The sequence below is a fragment of the Castanea sativa genome, chromosome 11, assembly GCF_040712315.1.
Source record: "Castanea sativa cultivar Marrone di Chiusa Pesio chromosome 11, ASM4071231v1".
Lineage (NCBI taxonomy): Eukaryota > Viridiplantae > Streptophyta > Magnoliopsida > Fagales > Fagaceae > Castanea > Castanea sativa.
In genome coordinates, this window is record NC_134023.1 from 59,945,951 (window position 1) to 59,964,370 (window position 18,420).

The following is an 18,420-nucleotide window of genomic DNA, read 5'->3' on the forward strand; positions in this document are numbered from 1 at the left end:
AGGTGAAAAAATTAATGTAAAACAGCCAAATCAAAGTCTTATTAGACATGGCCAAAAATAGGGTGATCCTTACTATAGAAGTTTGTATCTGTATATATATTGATAAACAGCACTTGAAACAGTTCAAAGAGGATGAACAAATGCACGTTTAAGTATTGCAAAGGGGACAATCAAAGATAGCTATTACACCTCACATTTAAGTATTGCAAAGGGAACGACCAAAGCTAGATACTTGATTCGAATATCAGCTAATCACTCATGGCTCTACCTTTTGGAAGCGGGAGGAGGTGGTCGAGGGTGGTAAAGATGACTTTCTTCTTGTTCTTTCTCATACCAATGTCATCAGTTGGAAAAAGAAACACTAACACCATATTCAATAAGAAACAAAAACTGGAGATTCAGCAGCAATTAAAGCGCCTTAACAAGCCTGCTCTTAAATCCATTGAGGTTATTAATCACTTCATATAACATGTTTGTGTTCTATATTGTATTTTCTGCTTTAGTCTTAGAAGAGTCATTCACTTTTATGGGTTGTGGTGTCTTCATAAGTCCCATTTACAATAGTAGTGGTATTTTATTACAACACCGAGAATTCAGACTAATTTCTGTCTATCTGTGTGTTGAGAAAATGTATTTGATATAGAGCCCGGATGGAGATATAATTGACTGCGTAGATATCAATAAGCAACCAGCTTTTGATCATCCTTTGTTAAAAAATCACACAATTCAGGTAACTAGTTTAATTAAGTAAATTTCATTTGGTATTACGAATAATTTGATACTTATTGTATGTATGGTATGGGCTGGGCTGGGTTTGCATTGGTATCTATGCCGAATGCAATAGATGAAACCAAGTTCTTACCCAGAAGGGTTTTCAAACTCCGAGAGCAATGATGTCTCTTCAAACTTTGAGCCCAAATTTACTCAGCCATGGCACTTGAATGGAAGGTGCCCAGAAGGAACAATTCCCATAAGAAGAACGAAAGAAGAAGATTTATTAAGGGCAGGCTCTGCAACAAATTATGGAAGGAAAAAACATCATAACATCTCTAATGCTCAGTCTAAAGTTGATCTATCCATCCATGAGGTACTAATTAATTTTTAACCAATATTATTAATGCTCAATATGTTTCCGGTGCAGCTACCCATGAGGTAATATATAATTTTTAACCAATATTATTAATGCTCAACGGTATCTACTATAATGGACTCAAATCGACATTCACAACCTTTATTTTTCTGGTTGAGTTTCTAGCATGCAGTGCTTGTTGAGGACGGAGATAAGTACTATGGAATGGCGGCAGCGATGAACGACTGGAAACCCTATACCCAAGATCGAACTGAGTTCAGCTTGTCTCAATTCTGGATGAAAGCTGGTGAATATGGTCAAGATTTGGATACCATTGAAGCCGGCATAATGGTATATATAATTTCATCATCATCTTTTCTTTTAGGCGCATGCTAAACAATTAATTACTAATAATTTTCCATCTTTTTTTCAAAATTATTTTCTGTGGAAAAACAGGTCTACGAATTGCTATTTGGAGATAAGGAAACTAGAATATTCACGTATTGGACTGTATGTGTTTTAATATTTCACTTCCCTGCCAGCATTAGCCATGTTTATTAATACTATTTCATTTTTGAAAAGCGTCTTTTTTTTTTTTTTTAAATTTTATTATTATCATGGCTGTAGGATGATGGATATCAAAGCACAGGTTGCTACAATCTGGCTTGCTCTGGTTTTGTTCAAATCGACAACAAGATTGCGTTGGGTGCAACCGTCGCCCCTTATTCGATCTATGGTGGTACCCAACGTCAAGTAAAATTCTATGTTTGGAAGGTTGTACAATATATCAATTTAATTACTTTATCAAGTACTTTTACTTTTTGGATACATATAGTAACAAATGTTACGGATATATTTGAAATTCTTCTGGTTTCAGTTGCAACAGTGTGTGTTTGAAATTCTTATTTCTTGGTTTATTTATTTTTATATAAAACTTTTTAAATTTAAATTTTAAAATTTTTTTTATAAACAATTTATTTTTACCTAACTTATTTTTTAAAACAGTGAATTTAAATGTCGATGTTGTTTTACACAAAAGATTCATTTTTTTTTTGTACTCTTTCATTGGTCTTTATACCTTCATTTATCATTCAAACTATCACAAACTGATTTACATGACATGTACAATGGAATAGGACATTTATGGAAAGGGAGATTAGTGGATGAATATTGCGGAAAGAAACTTCGGATATTGGCCATCTTCCTTATTCTCGATCCTGTCTAATAGCGCTTCAGAGGTTCACTGGGGAGGAGAGGTGGTAAACTTTAAGCGAGATGGACAGCACACCACAACACAAATGGGCAGTGGCCACTTCCCTGAAGAAGGGTTTGGGGCAAGGCTAGTTTCATCGGAGATCTCCATGTTTATTGATAGTAGACAACTTTTCAGGGTTCCTCGGAATACTCACAAAGTTGTTACGAATCCCAATTGCTATAATCTCATAGATGATGCTGAAGACGCTTTTTTTTTTGGTGGTCCTGGTAGAAACCCCAATTGTCCATGATCATTTAGATTATTGTTTCAAATAAGGAGAAAGTGGGAAAGATATGAAGAGGAGAATCATGTTCTTGTTTTCTTCATGTCACACCAAATTCACCTAAAATCCATATGTCGTATGAAACTCTCTAATTCATTAGTATAAAAAAAGGTTATTCTATGGAGTAGTAAAGTTTTTTAAAAAAAAACTATCTAATCTAATATAGTGAAATTTAAGGTTGTATGGTATAGTATATAACTCATGCCTTCCTCCATTCCAAACAAAGAGTTCCCATCTTCTTCTCCACTTATTCTATCCTCCTTGGTTTGCTTTGAGATTGTGTGTCTCTTCCATTATATGTGGTGTATTAGTGTTTGGGAATGTGATTATGTAAAGGCTCACCAACTTCAAAAAATGGTATTAGAGCTAGTAGATTTGTGGTGAGAATGACATTTTCGAATTAGATGGAGTCATTTTAACTTCCATGGGTTACCATTTTTTTTTTTTTTTTTTGACAATTGGAGTATTTAAAAGTGTTTCTCAAATCCCAAAATGTGGTAGACACTGGTAAGTGGTAACATGACCAAAAGAATGTTAAAGAGCATGAGAATTGTACGAGGAAGAACCCCACATAGCAAGCTTGGAGTAAATAGAATCCTGCAATTTCTCACTTATGTTTGTTTAGAAGCATTGCATATGTGCATGTACCAAATCAAGAAAGGTCCAAGCTTGATAATTATAATGAGAAGTATGTGTTTATTGGTATGATCCAAGCTCTAAGGGTTATAAGTTGTGAAATTCAAGCACCAAAAATCAGTTGGGATGTGGAATTTGATAAAGAATGCATATGGAATTGGAGCACCCAAAAAGTAGAAAAATATCATTTGTTTCCCTTTATTTAATTAAGATGAGTAGACGAATGAAGTTCTAGACGAGCTTCCACTCCACCTTCATCACTAGCATCCCTTATATATGAAAGTTCATCTTCAAAATCATCACTATAAGGATTCTAGTGAAAGACTAGGGAAACTGAGATTTTTCAGGGAAATTGAGATTCTAGTCAATGGAGAATATAGATGATATATATATATATCTAAAATAATTTGTGCAAGATTTGAAATGGAAAAATGCTAAAAATATATTATAAAAGGTTACCAGACGTTTATTTGTACCTTTACTTTAGTCTTTCTTTTCAAAATTCATTGCTACAACAAGTTATGTAGAAATTTTCATGATTTGTGCAAGATTTGAAATGGAAAAATGCTAAAAATATATTATAAAAGGTTACCGAACATTTATTTGTACCTTTACTTTAGTCTTTCTTTTCAAAATTCATTGCTACAACAAGTTATGTAGAAATTTTCATGTGTGACTAGTGTTGTTAGTTGAGTAGTGAAATCCTAGATTGGATACCAATGAGAAGGAGTGCTTAATATAGTATAATTGGACAAAAACTCATTGGGTTAAAATTCTTGGTTAAGCGGTGTCCTTATATGTTATATTGACCCCTCAATTGGAGTCTCCCCTTTTGGAAACTAAATGATTAACTTTACAATGAAAGAACAAAGTAATATGGAAAACAAACATAAAGTTGGATAACTTGGAGGCACAATAAATTTCCTTAGACAAATTTGCCCCTGCTCATGAAAGCTTAATTTTGCAAATTTATATCATTATTAGAAAGCACTATCAAATATATTTTGAGTTAACTCATGCATTTTATATTTGGTTTTCGAATAATGTTGAATAATTCATTTAGTGCTCAATTGAATTCTAATGCGTGAAAATGTTTTTTTTTTTTTAGGAGAATGGAATTAAATGAGTGGATTTGTGTAAAGAAGACAAATGGACTTTGCTTTTATAGGGTCATAATGAAGTTAAAGAAGACCAACCCAATTTCCTTTGATTCCTTACTCCAATTGGACTCAAATTTAATAATTGGGTTTAAAGATATCATATTTCTATGAGTTTTTCTTCCCAAATTTTGACAAGACTCGCAAGATTCACAAAACTAATGAGTGTCTTTAAACATGTTAGGCCAATTAAAACCAAATTGCAAAATCTTTGCAACGATTTTCCTTGAAGAAAAATGGCCTGCACAATCTTCATTATGAGAAAAGGAGATAACAATAAATATTTCATTATTAGGGACACATCTTCTAATTATTTGGTCTGGACGGTACTTAAATAAATAAGGATCATCATAGAAAAATGCATCCATAGATTTATTAAAAGTAAGGCGAGACAAATGGTCTACCACCACATTTTCCACTCCCTTTTTATCTTTGATGGTGATATTAAATTCTTGTAGTAGAGGAATCCATGTAATCAAACTTGGCATAGCATCCTTATTTGAAAGAAGATAATTTTGTTAGGTTATGCTTTTTACATAATATTTATGTTGGCTGTATTTAATAACAAAAAGTGTTTTAAATTCATTAATTTATTTTCTTATGTTTTATGGCATTTAATTATAATGGGTTTAGTCTTAAGTGGTGAAAATTTGATCAAGATAGTTGAATTCACTATTGGTTTTAGATTACAAAACCTGCGAAAGGTCATGTGAGGAGCACATGTGGAAGCTCAATAGTCAAGATGTCTTGCTAGTAACTCACAACTTGGCCAACTTGTGAGTGACCCGCTAGAAACTCTGACAGTTGGGATTTTAAGTGTGACTCTCCTACTCTTCACCCACACTATTAGATAGAAAACCCTAGAAATTAAGGCTTTCACAACACCCACCTTTTAGAGAGAGATACTTATCCTTTAGTAAGAATTGCTTAGTAGTTTCTTCTCCTCTCTCTCCTATTGTTATACCTTGAAAAACGATTTCACCCAAACATAACCCACACGCATTTAGACTGTAGAAAGCATTATAGAGATTTGGAAGCAGTCGGTCTTTGTCAAAATAAGCCAATGAGGCTTGGTAGTGAAATCGAGCTGTATTGTGGGATCTAGGAAGGTAGTCAAGACAAAACTCTGAGAAGTCCATTGGTAACTGAAGCTTGGAGAGCTCAAGCACTTTCGGTAAATTAGGCTTGGATGGTCCTTTTGCTATCCTTGTACAACTTATTCATTAGTGGATCATTTCGGCTTGGTGGGCCGCAAAGAGGTTTTTACGCCGAGTTCTTTGGTTTTCCTCTTTGATAACACATCTCGTGTTATCAAAGGATTGCTATTCTTTTCCCTCCTCCCCTTTACTTATTTTCCTTGCACATATATGTTCATCCATTCAAATTTTGAGTGCTTTGATTAATTAATTTGCTAGTCACATATATTCTGCATTTAGTATCCGTTTGGATACTGATGATAAGCTTATAGCGTCTGCGTTTTGGCTTTTTTTTTTTTTTTTTAAGAAGTGCGTTTTAGCTTTCCAATGGGTCACGTGCACCGTTTACGGAACCCACAAACCTCTTTTTTTAGCAAAACTTTCATTAAAAATGTGTCCCACGACACTATTCACATATTTAAAAATTATTTTACTACAGTGTTTTCAGTTTTCAGCAAAATAAACAATATCCAAACAAACCCTAAGTGTGTTTAGATTAAAAATAATTAAGCCAAAATTAAAATTTTGGGGTCAAAACTAGCTCTAGTATTTATACTAATGAGCTTTTAATAGATATCAGAGCGGGTGCACTTGTTTTTTGTTTAATTACCTAAGTGTAATCCTTGACCCTTTGTGTTAATTGCCATGGATAATGCTTCTTTGCATGTTCTTAATGATGTTGAATGTAACATGCCATGTGTTTGTGAAAAAGCCTCTATGAGTGTTTATCCTCATACTTGTTATGATATGTTGCATGACTGCTTGGGTGGTGTTAAAATTGTTAATGTCAAACTCTTGAAGAAAAATTCTTTGAACTTTGAAGAGATACTCAGCAAGTTGTTTGTGAAAATGATGATTTGATTGCTAAGCTCAATGAATCCAATGAATTGGTTGAAATATATAAGAAACTTACTGGACATTCTCTTGAAAAATTAAAAGAGTTTGAATATTTGGACTTAGATGCTAAACTTATTTTGTTTAACAAACTTGTCAATCATCTTAAATATGGAAATGAATCTTTGAAGATGCATGCCAAGTGTTTGATTGTCAAACCTAATAATAAAAGGAAGAAAATCTTTGTTACAATCTTTTTGTGAAACTCAATTTTGTGCCTATTATGAGTTCTATCTCTAAAGATAAATTTGTGTACATACCCCCACATAAAAGAAATCATAAAGTAGAGAGAAAGACTCTTAAGTCAAAACCTTTGTTTAGGCCTCATCCTAGGGATTTGAATGGATCTAAATTCGTTCTTACTTCTCACTATTGCGGTGTGATTGGTCATATAAGACCCCAATGTTCACTCATTCACCAGGTTTGTGTTTGTAAATGAGGAAGGGGTTTACATAATCTCTATCAATACAATGAAAGAAATGGAAAAGAAAGATGGAAAATTGACTTTTCTCAAGGAAAAGCTCTATCTTTTCAAACAAGTGCATGGCACGCCTCATAGTTGTGTGCGTGTGTGTGCGCTAGTAGATGTGCAGTGGATAGGTACATAACATAGTACAGAGATGGCGCAGCTCACGACCTGGTTGCCCCCTAAGGTAACAAGGTGCACATTTGCACTCTCATCAAAAGTACCTGCCACGTGTATCTCACAGGCAAGCTAGATCGCGAGCAAGTTGCCTTCCAGGTCATGAGATCACTAGCTGATATTGCTTCAATTCTTCAAGGAGGCTCAAGTACTCTACTCCTAAATAGATGAAAATCTAGAAAACAATACATCAACATTAAAAGCATTACAAACAAACTTTTCTCACTGAATTAAGCCAACAATAAAACATTACTTCTCAATCTCCCCCTTTGACTATTCTATGTCAAAACACACTTATACAAACTCTAGACTTAGAGTCCATTCCGAAACAGCTTATTTAGCTGAAACTGAAATAGTACAGTGAAATTCATGAATATTACCAAATAGAAATGAGACTCGTGAATAATAGCAAAAATAAGCTAAATAGTAGAAAAAATAAGCTAAATAGTTAAAAAAGCTAGTTTTTTAAGCTAATGCCAAACACAACCTTAATGTGAGTTGGAAACTTGAGACCAACAAAGGACTCACACTAAAACTCTAAAGACTAAAACCAAGAACTTGAACTTAGAACCAATACCTGAAACACTTGCATAAGATAGGTTACACCCTACAGTTTAAAATAGTAAGTATAGAGGTAGGAATAAGTAACAGGTCATGTGGTACAGACTAAAACCAAGAGCTAGTTTTTTTTTTTTTTTTCATTAGAAAGGATTAAGCCATGTGGTACAGATTATACCTAATCCAAAAGATTAGGAGGACAAGAGGGATTACAGAGATTTCATTCTTTTCATTTTTTTTTCCTCCACTTGAAAAGGGACATTTGATAATGGAACCTTCCTATCTACCTGATTCAATGTTTTCTAAAGCTTGTAACCCTGCTCAATTTTAAAAGTCAAATATACCAAATGCCATGTTAACACCGATTTTTATATTTGTTGAAATGGTTGATTATAAACAGTGCCCAAAAGAAAAAAAAAAAAAAAGTGGATAAAAAGTATCCATCACTCATAGTATGCAACTTTATCATATTGTGAAATTGTGTACGAAATGGATCTGTCTTAGATTTATAGAAATAGTTATGGGACATATATATTTATTTGGATTTTATGTGTCAGAGCAATCTGACCTGCCATTGTCAGATTACATAGATCACCTTACTACCTATGAGGCTATGAGAATGAATGAGGCAAGGTCCACAGCTAACCCTTGTACAAGGGGTCGTGTTCTGTGAATGACGGATTGAAGAATCTCACTCTCGCAAGTCTTGATTGTTCTACATTTTCATTGCCTACGATATTCCAATTCATGAAAGAAATTTCTAACATAGCAGGAAAGATATCAATGCTAAAATTGATCATTATCTTCACATAGGGGCGAAATTCATATTTTGATCGGGACAACTCCTATTTTTAAATACTATCCATTTTAAAGGATTTTTAAAAACTCTTGTGAGGGCCATGGCCACCGCACCCTTGGCTGTTGTTTCGCCCCTATCGGCAGGGACAAAAATTTATTTCAAGAATAATAAATTTATAGTTCTTATCTAATGCATCCAAATGAGGTAGTATTACATGTAGCCGAAACATGATAGATTATTCCCATCACCACCATGATGTCTATTGTTGGATGGATGTTGGTGAAAGAAAATAAAAGAAATTTAAGTACTTGAGTTGACTTAATGTGGACTAGAAGGGAGGTTAACTATTAGGTAGAAGTGCAGGTCCATCAAGACTTGGGCTGGGTTTCAAATAAGAAACCCATGAACTTTTCTGCGAGAGGCCCAATTTCTTGAAATTTCTCTCATCAGGTTGACAAGATTGAAGTCATTGATTTTTGGGGGCACTGTTAAATGTCAAATTTATGAAATTGTGAAGACTGAAGGACAGTCAAGCGACAAGTCGTGCAGTAGATTGAATTCATACAACAACCTATCTAGTGTTGGAATTATACTACAAGTCGTTGGTTGTAGCCTTTAATTACTGTGTTGTCATTTTTAAGAAGTTAGTTACTTAGTTGCCAAGTGTATGCTAATACCGTAAACTAGTCGCTAACCCTTTGACAAAATCTTCTTTTCCCAAATTTAGAGCAGGATTCAGAATGTCAATCACTTGATTGGGTAAACCTTCTTTAACAAAATCATGAAGGTTCAAGCTATCTTCAAACAAATTAATTATTTGTGGGCCTTTTGCTTGTGAATAGCTCTAACAATAGTATAAAATAACTATAGATATCATTGGGACCTTATTTCTCATACCATACTCTGCAATTGCAAATAAAATTTATTGTTTGATTGATCTAGTTCCATATTAAAAAAAAAAAAAAGGAAAAAAATATATAATCTCACAAGTTTTGAAGAAGCTCTTTAGTGACATATAATAGGAACAATATTATGACAAGCAAACAAGTTTTTTCAAGGCATGCTCTATCTTCTACAAGATCTTCTTATTTGAGTTATATTTCATCCTTGAAAGTATATTAAGAAGTATTGTGAAAAAGCATAATTTAAAGTTAAGAAATGGTAAAGTTATTTGAGTTAATTCATCCTTATTCCTGGGTTTTTTATTTTATTTTTTAAACAAAAATTATTATTATTTTTAATTCTTAATTTTTTTTTTTTTTTTACCTTTTCAACTTTTCCTACATATGTATAATGAATAACCATGAAGACAAAATGGCAGAGCTACCACCACCAAAAGTGAATGATTTAGTCGTATAAAAGAAAATTATAGAATATTTCGGGAGTACAAAAAAAATATACTTTCTCCTCTCTTTCAATACTATTAAACCTTAGTCTCTTTCACTTTCTGTTGAGAAAAAGAAAGAGAAAAAAAAAAATTTTAAAAGGGTAGGTGCCAACTACACAACATTGGATTTCTATTTGGAACATAGGATTGCCCTAACTCTGCCATGCCGTTTTGTGGATTTGACATGTCGTAAACTATAACATTGTTCAACATTTTAGGGATGCAAGTGATTAGGATACGATAGGAGTCATTTAGCCAAGGAAAGCACTACCTCAGCATCATTTGTAGATGACTTTTTAGTCCCAACTCACAAAGTTACAAAGGCAGCATATGCTGGAAATGATAGGCCTAAAGTTATATTCAACCACACCCCAGTGCTTTTTTTTTTTTTTTTGGGCTCAAAACTTGACCCAAGTGTTGTTTGGGTCCAAATGCCATAATTTAAAATTAATAGAATTGGTGGGCAAAGCTTTGGTTTCAAGTGAAAAATAATAACCCAATAGTAATGGTATTATTTATAATGCGCTATATCTTCTTTTCTTTTCTATTCTTTTTTTTTTTTTTTTGAGAGAGAGAGAGAGAAGACAAGAAACATTTTATTAATGTAAAGAAGAGTTGGCTATGTTAGCCTGAACAAACAAAAATAAAGCTGGTGGAACATCCTTCATCCACACAACATAGTCATTGACATTAATAGAATGTCGGAGTAAACTATGGGCAAGTTTATTACCATCTCTTTTACCGTGAGAGTATAGCAATTTAGTAAATGAACTAGAAAAGCCAAGAGCATCAAGAATAAGAGGCTTTAATGATGCAATAGAGTTTTCCTCTGTCACGCCCCAAACCCAAAAGGGTCCAAAGCGTGAGAGAAGAACTATTAAGAGCGAGAGCGTAGGAGATTTTTTTTTTTTCAAATGATAAAATAAATTAACATATGGATCTCTCCACAATGTAAGTCAGAGCTCTACGAGACATTTACAAACAATACAAATTACGAATCATGTCTCCAAATAGAGATGAAATTACAAAGCTCCAAATGGATTGATGTAAAACCACAATTGTTCCTAGGATAGGCAACCTCAACGATAGAATCTAAGCCTACCATGCCCAAGGCTAACAAACCTCAAGAGCCCAACCTCCGATAGAATTAGCTATGGCCTTGATAAATTTATTAAGTTGAGTCACCAACCAATCATAGCATAACTCTCTCAATTAGCATAATGCTCCAATCACCACCAATTAAACCAGCTCCATGCCCGGGGTATAGCAAATTTATCTGAAAAACTGTTGGAGAGTGGGATGAGCTAAAACCCAGTAAGTGGCATAATTAATGGGGGTAGGGGAAATGCAAGTTTCATGATGATAAACAGTTTACAAAGCATGTTTTAATTTGGAAAATTCTAACTGAATACTGGAACATCATTTCCATAATAGTATGACAAGAATGATTAAATACTGGAACACAGTTTCTCAAAGTAAATACCTTGAAACTATATACCATAATCTATGAGCACTAACAATATAGTTTCCAAAGCCATAAAATCTAACATACGGTAATTTATCACAAAGATACCACACTACTACATAGACAGGTCAGGGGATCCACCCATCCACAACTGGCATGATTTTGTCCTTTCTAGTATGCAAACTCTTGGCCCCATGGACAGCAGCCTCACCCATACCCTCAAGGTTTTTCTCTTCCCCCATGGGCAGTAGAGAGAGCGAGTCAAATAGGACCTCTCTTGCATGTGGTCTCTTGGCCACATGGGCAGCAGCCTCACCCACACACAATTAAGGAACCTCTTTCCTCCATGGGCGGTAGGGAAGAACGCGTCATCCAAAGTGAAAGGGCACTGACCTAGATTTAATTCTGTTGTCACAAAGACTATGGAAACCAAATTGGGTAATCACCAAGAGATCACACATGGCATGGGGTAAAACCACATAAAGCTCACAGTATACATTTCCTTTCAAATACAGTTTATATCCAAGTAGTTTCAGAAAAAACCTTAAATAATCTAACTTTCACAAAGTTTGTAAGGTTTTCAACTTCATTCATGTCAAAAAGATTTTTTATCAATTTCCCAAATAATAGGACAAGATAAGCGTCTTTAAATTTTCTAATAAACCATAAAATCCATAATTCCCTTATCAAAGATTAAATAAAAGATGCTCATATTTTCCATGTCAACAATTCATGCATTTTCCCAAATACAATATCAAATATGATGCACTTTTCATACATAATAATATATGATAGGGTCACAACACAACACTTTCAAGAAAACATATATCCATATATAATTTTGCAAAATGTGTTTGACCCAAAAACAATGTTTATGAAACATGGTTATTTTCCAAAAATCTCCTTAAAAGCTACTTACCTCAGCGGTCCATTAATTTACCTCAACCGGACACCACATTCAACCAATCAAGTTACTAGTTCCATCACCAAGTACCTTGGAACCTAGAAACACAAGTATCAAACCTATTAATAACAAGGCCTACTACAAATTTACGCTATCAAATATGTCTCCATAAATTGGAAGGGATTCTCTCAAAAATCAAACCTAAGGCCCTAAAGCCTAGCTTGACCAGCCCAAGACAAGTACCCCTACCCAAAAGGGAACCAAACAAGCATACAAGAAACTCATAAAACTACAACACAACCAAGGCCTTATAATACACTATTGCAAGAGATTAAACCAAACCATTATTAAAGTTAACTAAGTAAAACACACGTCGAAGAAAATATAAGAATTTACAAGCCAACCCATCAACAAAGGTTTCAAGTAAATTCCACAAAATCCCAACATACTCGTCATACTTTCAGATTCACTACACAGCAGGTCAGCCCTTTTGTAAAAACCGTTTGGTCCATGAAAATTTATCTGATAAACTTGAAATTAAATAGGGATAAGCTCTTATATGTATAGTATGTACCACCAAACATTCGGCTCAAAATGAGTTTTCTATAATTTATTAAAAATCATGTAATGCAACTTTCTGAAATCTGTCGAGAACAGATTTACAATTTCAAAATAAAATTACTATAATCTTAATACTATGCCAAAAACTTTCAGACCTTGATTAACCTCAAAGATATATGTTTTAACACATGATAACAACTATTAATGCAACCAATAACCTCATATAATAGTCATCACAACACGAGTCAAGAAATTCAATCCTCTAACTCAGATAGGCAATTTACCAAACACTTGACATGCAACAAGCACATGCCCACATTCACATATGTCAAAGCCATTCAAGTGCATAGGAAACACTTTGGAATCAACTCATGCAACAACAAAACCCATATAGCTGCTCTAGGAAACCAAACCTCAGATACCCATTAGTAAAATAGACAATCAAAACATTTTAAATTCATTACCGCAATAATGTGCATCATAAGGTAATATAGCATACTCATGAATCTCTTTGGGTACTAAATAATATACTTAAGCTAAGATAAGATCAATCAAGGTTTGGGATTAATTCCACAATTTCTCAGTGTTTTAGTCTTGATTAATTCCACAATTTCTTAGTGTTTTAGTCTTACTTTCAGATTCAGTACATAGCAGGGCAGCCATTTTGTAAAACTTGTTTGGTCAATGAAAAGTTATCTGATTAATTCAAAACTTTAAGGGAACATTCCCCTATATGTATACAATGTACCAAAGAAAATTCAGCCCAAAAAACTTTTTATGTAATTTATTAAAAATCATGCATTGGGGCTGACTCAAATCTGTCATGACAGCTTTAGAAAATTGTTATAGTTGTAAGGCTAACCCAAATTATTTGAGAATTTACTCACATTAAAACCACCAGATTTAAAGCATATTAAAAACAAGGAATCAAACCCAAAATCTCATATAAACAACTTATCAAACACTAGATATACAAAAGCACATGCTCACACTTCACTTGCATAAATTTGTAGTTATCACTTCACTCACACCCACATCTGCCAAAAGTCATTTAAATGCAAAGAAACACACTTCCAAAAATCAACCCCAAACTACCACAAAATCAACTCACAATTTGCTCAAGGAACCCAAGTTTTTTACCATGAAGAAACCCCAAATGATCATCATTTGTAAAAGCCCTTAACCATTTAACAAATAAATCCACCAAATCAAAAACCCATGTACTCAATCACATGTATACCACTCATATAGCTTAGAATAGAAAGAAACCTTACAAAAACTTGAAAAGCTAGAAAACAATTAAGAGTTTTACCTTTAACGTTTGAGAGGATGGCGCGTATGGGGTTTCTAATGGGATTCTCCAGTGAAATCCGCCAAAAGTGGTAATGGATGGCTGGTTTACCGGTGAGGGAGTGAGAGAAATAGAGGGAGCTAGAGTGTGTATGTGTGTGGGCTTTGGTGGGTGGGTGAGATAGAAAGATAGAGAAATAGAGAGAAGGGGCATACGTACGGTGATAAGAGAGAGGGAGTGTGTTGATGGCAGCATTGTGGACCACTTGTTCCAAAATATCTTGGGATCAAATTTACAACTTTACCCTTAAAGTTTCTCCCATATTTAAATTGGCCCATTCCAAAATTAACTAAATACTATCACATGCCCAAATATTCAAAACTCCTCCATAGAATAGTTAACCACATTGATTAAATAAATCCAATTTAGATATTATTCTCATTGGGAAAATTGCTTTAAAAAAAATATTTGGGGTGTTACACCCTCTTCCTTCAGGGCCTGTATAATTGCTTGACTATCACCCTCTAGCACTGCCTCACTTATTCCCACTTCCAAACCAACCTCCAGGGCACGGCATGCGGCAATAGTTTCAATTTTCATAGCATCGTAGGCTTGGGGAAGCAGCTGGGCGAGTGATGCAATTACCCGACCCCTGCAATCACGGATAGCCACTCCTGCACCACTACTATTTTCGGACTTGAAGACTGCTCTGTCGAAGTTAATCTTGAACATTCTGCGAGGAGGTGGTCTACATACTATCTTGGATTTTTGTAACGCAGGCAGTGGTTTAGGGAGAATTGAGACAAACTCGTTGAGCTTCTCTGAAGCTACCTGTGCAATTTGTTCCGTATTGCAGCTTGGGAGGTGATGCCATATCTGGTTCCGTTGGTTCCAAATCGTCCATATAGTTATAGCAAAGAGCTCGGGTTGAGCATGATTGTCCATTATCCAAGAGAGCAGCTCTCTGAAATCCATGAAGCTGATGGTGGGTCGACATTTCCATTGATCCGATGCAGACTAGACTGAGTTCAGTTCCCTACACGACCACAAGGCAAGTAGTCCGGTTTCATCTTCCCAGGAACAGCGGGCACACCGAGATGAAACAGCAATTGATCTCCTTCGCAGGTTCACCAATGTTGGAATAGAATCTTTACAGGCCCGCCACACAAAATTTTTTATTTTGTTTGGGACTCCCAACACCCAAATCTTTCTCCAAAATATTTGAACAGGTTGCTCCTCACTGCCGTCAAGACCATCTTGTGCATCCTTAAGAAACCTATATCCGGATTTGCTTGTATATTTTCCTGACTGTGTGAAGGGCCAAAACAGTTCATTTGCGCAAGCCTTTCGTGCAAAGGGAATCCGTTTTATCAATTCGGCCTCAGTGGGAGCAAATAAGCCATCAATAAGACTTGTTTTCCATGACCTTGCTGGGCTGTCAATTAGCAAGTCCACCGTAGCATCTTCCACGGAATCCAGTGGAGGTGATGAGATACGGGCAGGATGTTTGGTGGGCAGCCAGAAGAGCTGCCATATTTTCACTGAATAGCCATCACCAATTCTCCACCTAGCACCACTTTCAATAACGTCTCTGCCTTAGCGGATGCTCTTCCAAGCATATGACCCCCTACTAGAATCCTTTGCTTCCATTATGGAGCAATTGGGGAAGAATCTAGCTTTGAAAACTTCGTAAAAGAGAGAATGCTTATCATGAAGTAACTGTCAAGCCTGCTTTGCCAAAAGTGAGTCATTATTGAGAACTAAATCACGAAATCCCAAACCTCCACACATCTTGGATTTTGTCATGTCATCCCACTTAAGCCAATGAACTTTGCACTTGTCTCCACGTTGACCCCACCAAAATTTTCTGATCAATACTTCTATCTCATTGCACAACCCAACAGGTAGTTTAAAACATCCCATAGCATAGGTAGGGATGGCTTGGATAATGGATTTGTTCAAAACCTCCCTTCCTTCCTAAGATAATAACTTTCCTGCCCACCCTTGCAATTTCCTCCATACCCTTTCTTTTATGTAAGAGAAACTAGATTTCTTCTCCCTTCCAATAAGCGATGGAAGTTCCAAATATTTCTCATAATGGTGCTCCTCTCTAACCCCCAAAGTGCCCTTGATCATCTGCCTCAAAGCTTCATTAACTGAACCACTAAAAAAGAGTGCAGTTTTTTTCCCTGTTCACCTTCTGACCTAAAAAACTTTCATATTTTGATAGCAACTCCTTCACCTTACCACACTCTGTCAGTGTTGCCTTGCAAAACAATAGGCTATCATCTACAAAAAATAGGTGAGTAAGTTTTGGCCCTCTTTTACATAGTGCAAAGCCAGTTTTGTCCCTGCAAATTACTGCATGTTGGATAAGACCATGCAGACCTTCCATACAAAGAAGAAATAGAAAAGGGGAAAGGGGGTCCCCTTGTCTAAGGCCTCTCATTGGATTGATTAATCCTTTTGGTTCACCATTGACCATCACTGAGTAAGTTACAGTCTTCACACAAGTCATAATGAGACTCACCCACCTCTCATTGAAACTCATCCTCAACATTAAGCTCTCCAAAAAGTCTCATTCAACTTGATCATAAGCCTTGCTCATGTCTAATTTCAGGGCCATATAACCTGTGGATCTAGATTTATAATTTTTCATACAATGTAATGTTTCAAAAGCTATCAGTATATTATCCGTAATAAGACGGTCTTTAGCAAAGGCGGATTGGTGTTCAGTGATTATGGTGGGGAGAAATTTTTCAGCCTATTTGCCAAAACTTTGGAAAAGAGCTTGTAAAGAACATTACAAAAGCTAATGGGGCGATAATCTGTCACATGTTCAGGATTTTTTTCTTGGGAATTAGTGTGATGTGAGTATGGTTTAAAGGGTGAGGTACGTTACCTGAATTGAGCCAAGAGAGTACTGAGTTTGTAATATCACCTTCCACCATGGGCCAGAAATGCTGAAAAAACATGGGAGTCATCCCATCAGGGCCAGGAGCCTTCAAAGGCCCCATTTGCTTCAAGGCATCCGTAACTTCACCTGCACTAAATTCCTTCATCATTTGGCAATTCATCTCCTCGGTTATCACCTTTGGAATCTGGTCAAGGACGGAGTTTAGGAGGCTCGGATTGGAGGTGGTAAAGAGATCTTGATAAAAATCGGTGAGAAGTGAGAACCTCTGGAATTTCCTCCATATTTTCAGTCCAAACATTGGCCGAGTTATAAATTCCCACTAAAGAATTTCTTTTGAAACAATGAGAAGCCCGAGTATGAAAATACTTAATGTTGCCGTCCCCATTACTTAACCACAATATCCAAGACTGTTGTTTCCACATTCTAATTTCATGGTCCAGCAAGGTATTAATCTCCAATTTCAAACTTCTAACCCAAGTATTATCCCCACTCCTCACTGCCATAGCTTCTTCCTCAATTAGTAGTTTCTTTTTTCGGTTGAGCTCCTTACGGATATTGCCAAAGACATTGTGGCTCCACCATGTCAAGTCTTTTTCACATTGCTTCACCTTATTAATAACAACTCTATCCGGATTTGAGTATGCACAAGAATTCCATTTCACCTCGACAATTTCCCCACACCTACTATAAGAAAGCCACATGTCTTCGAATCGGAACTTTTTTTTTTTTTTTAGGTGATGATTCTACCCCCGTTGGATTGATAAGCAATAGGCAATAATCAGATGAGAGACATGGGAGATGTAGAACCCTAGTCCCTAGATATTTCAAGAACCATGAATTTGTGGCTAGACCTCAATCTAACCTCTCCCATATTGAATGTTCATTATTAAAATGCTTGCACCAGGTAAATTTTGGGCCTATGAACCCCAAATCTATAAAACCGCATTCATCAATAATGTCTTTGAACAATTGCATCTGGTTGTGGCCTCGAGGATTTCCACCCACTTTTTCATTTTGCCTTGTTATCTCATTGAAGTCACCAACACAAAGCCATGGAATAGCTGGATGAATATTCAAAAGCACAATAATATGAACCAACAACAATAATATGAACATTGAAATAAAGAGATAGATATATACACAATATATACAAGAGCATAAAAAAAAAAAAAAGCAAATATAAACAACAAGCAAGATAAAAAAAAATAGTTTATATGTATGGAGAATGATGATTACAATATAATAAAAGGGTGGGATGGGTGTAGTTATTAAGAAACTAACTCATCCCTATAGCCTTACCCACAAAAATTACAACAACAATGGATGAAGCTTTTTTGTGTGGGTTTCCTAGAGAGAGAGAGAGAGAGAGAGAGAATTTTAATTCTAAAGGTATTTTTCCACCATT

At 35.4% G+C, this 18,420-nt stretch overlaps 3 protein-coding genes and 1 long non-coding RNA gene across 4 annotated transcripts; 1 reads left to right on the forward strand and 3 right to left on the reverse strand.

Annotated features, from left to right (window-relative positions):
- Positions 1–336: 336 nt before the first annotated feature.
- LOC142616834 (protein neprosin-like) lies at positions 337–2,574 on the forward strand. The gene is made up of 7 exons (XM_075789599.1): positions 337–447; positions 644–730; positions 845–1,087; positions 1,256–1,420; positions 1,526–1,579; positions 1,697–1,822; positions 2,230–2,574. Exons 1-7 carry the CDS (start codon positions 337–339, stop codon positions 2,572–2,574), a joined length of 1,131 nt encoding a protein of 376 aa, XP_075645714.1.
- An 8,197-nt stretch (positions 2,575–10,771) lies between these two features.
- LOC142618058 (uncharacterized) lies at positions 10,772–14,267 on the reverse strand. Its single transcript, XR_012841146.1, has 3 exons — positions 14,120–14,267; positions 12,262–12,344; positions 10,772–11,161 (listed from the first exon to the last, which is right to left on the reverse strand). It is a non-coding gene; the product is annotated as an uncharacterized LOC142618058 (long non-coding RNA).
- A 269-nt stretch (positions 14,268–14,536) lies between these two features.
- LOC142616835 (uncharacterized) lies at positions 14,537–15,043 on the reverse strand. The gene has a single exon (XM_075789600.1). The coding sequence runs from the start codon at positions 15,041–15,043 to the stop codon at positions 14,537–14,539; it is 507 nt and encodes a 168-aa protein (XP_075645715.1).
- Positions 15,044–17,203: 2,160 nt separating this feature from the next.
- LOC142616836 (uncharacterized) lies at positions 17,204–17,716 on the reverse strand. The gene has a single exon (XM_075789601.1). The coding sequence runs from the start codon at positions 17,714–17,716 to the stop codon at positions 17,204–17,206; it is 513 nt and encodes a 170-aa protein (XP_075645716.1).
- Positions 17,717–18,420: the final 704 nt, after the last annotated feature.

Excerpts from the sequence above, each read along its gene's own strand:
- LOC142616834 (XM_075789599.1), top strand. The coding sequence starts at position 337 with ATGTCATCAGTTGGAAAAAGAAACACTAACACCATATTCAATAAGAAA. Across the intron at positions 731-844 it reads TAAAAAATCACACAATTCAG|ATGAAACCAAGTTCTTACCC; the intron begins GTAACTAGTTTA and ends CGAATGCAATAG. Across the intron at positions 1,088-1,255 it reads TTGATCTATCCATCCATGAG|CATGCAGTGCTTGTTGAGGA; the intron begins GTACTAATTAAT and ends TTGAGTTTCTAG.
- LOC142616835 (XM_075789600.1), bottom strand. The coding sequence starts at position 15,043 with ATGGACAATCATGCTCAACCCGAGCTCTTTGCTATAACTATATGGACG.
- LOC142616836 (XM_075789601.1), bottom strand. The coding sequence starts at position 17,716 with ATGTGGCTTTCTTATAGTAGGTGTGGGGAAATTGTCGAGGTGAAATGG.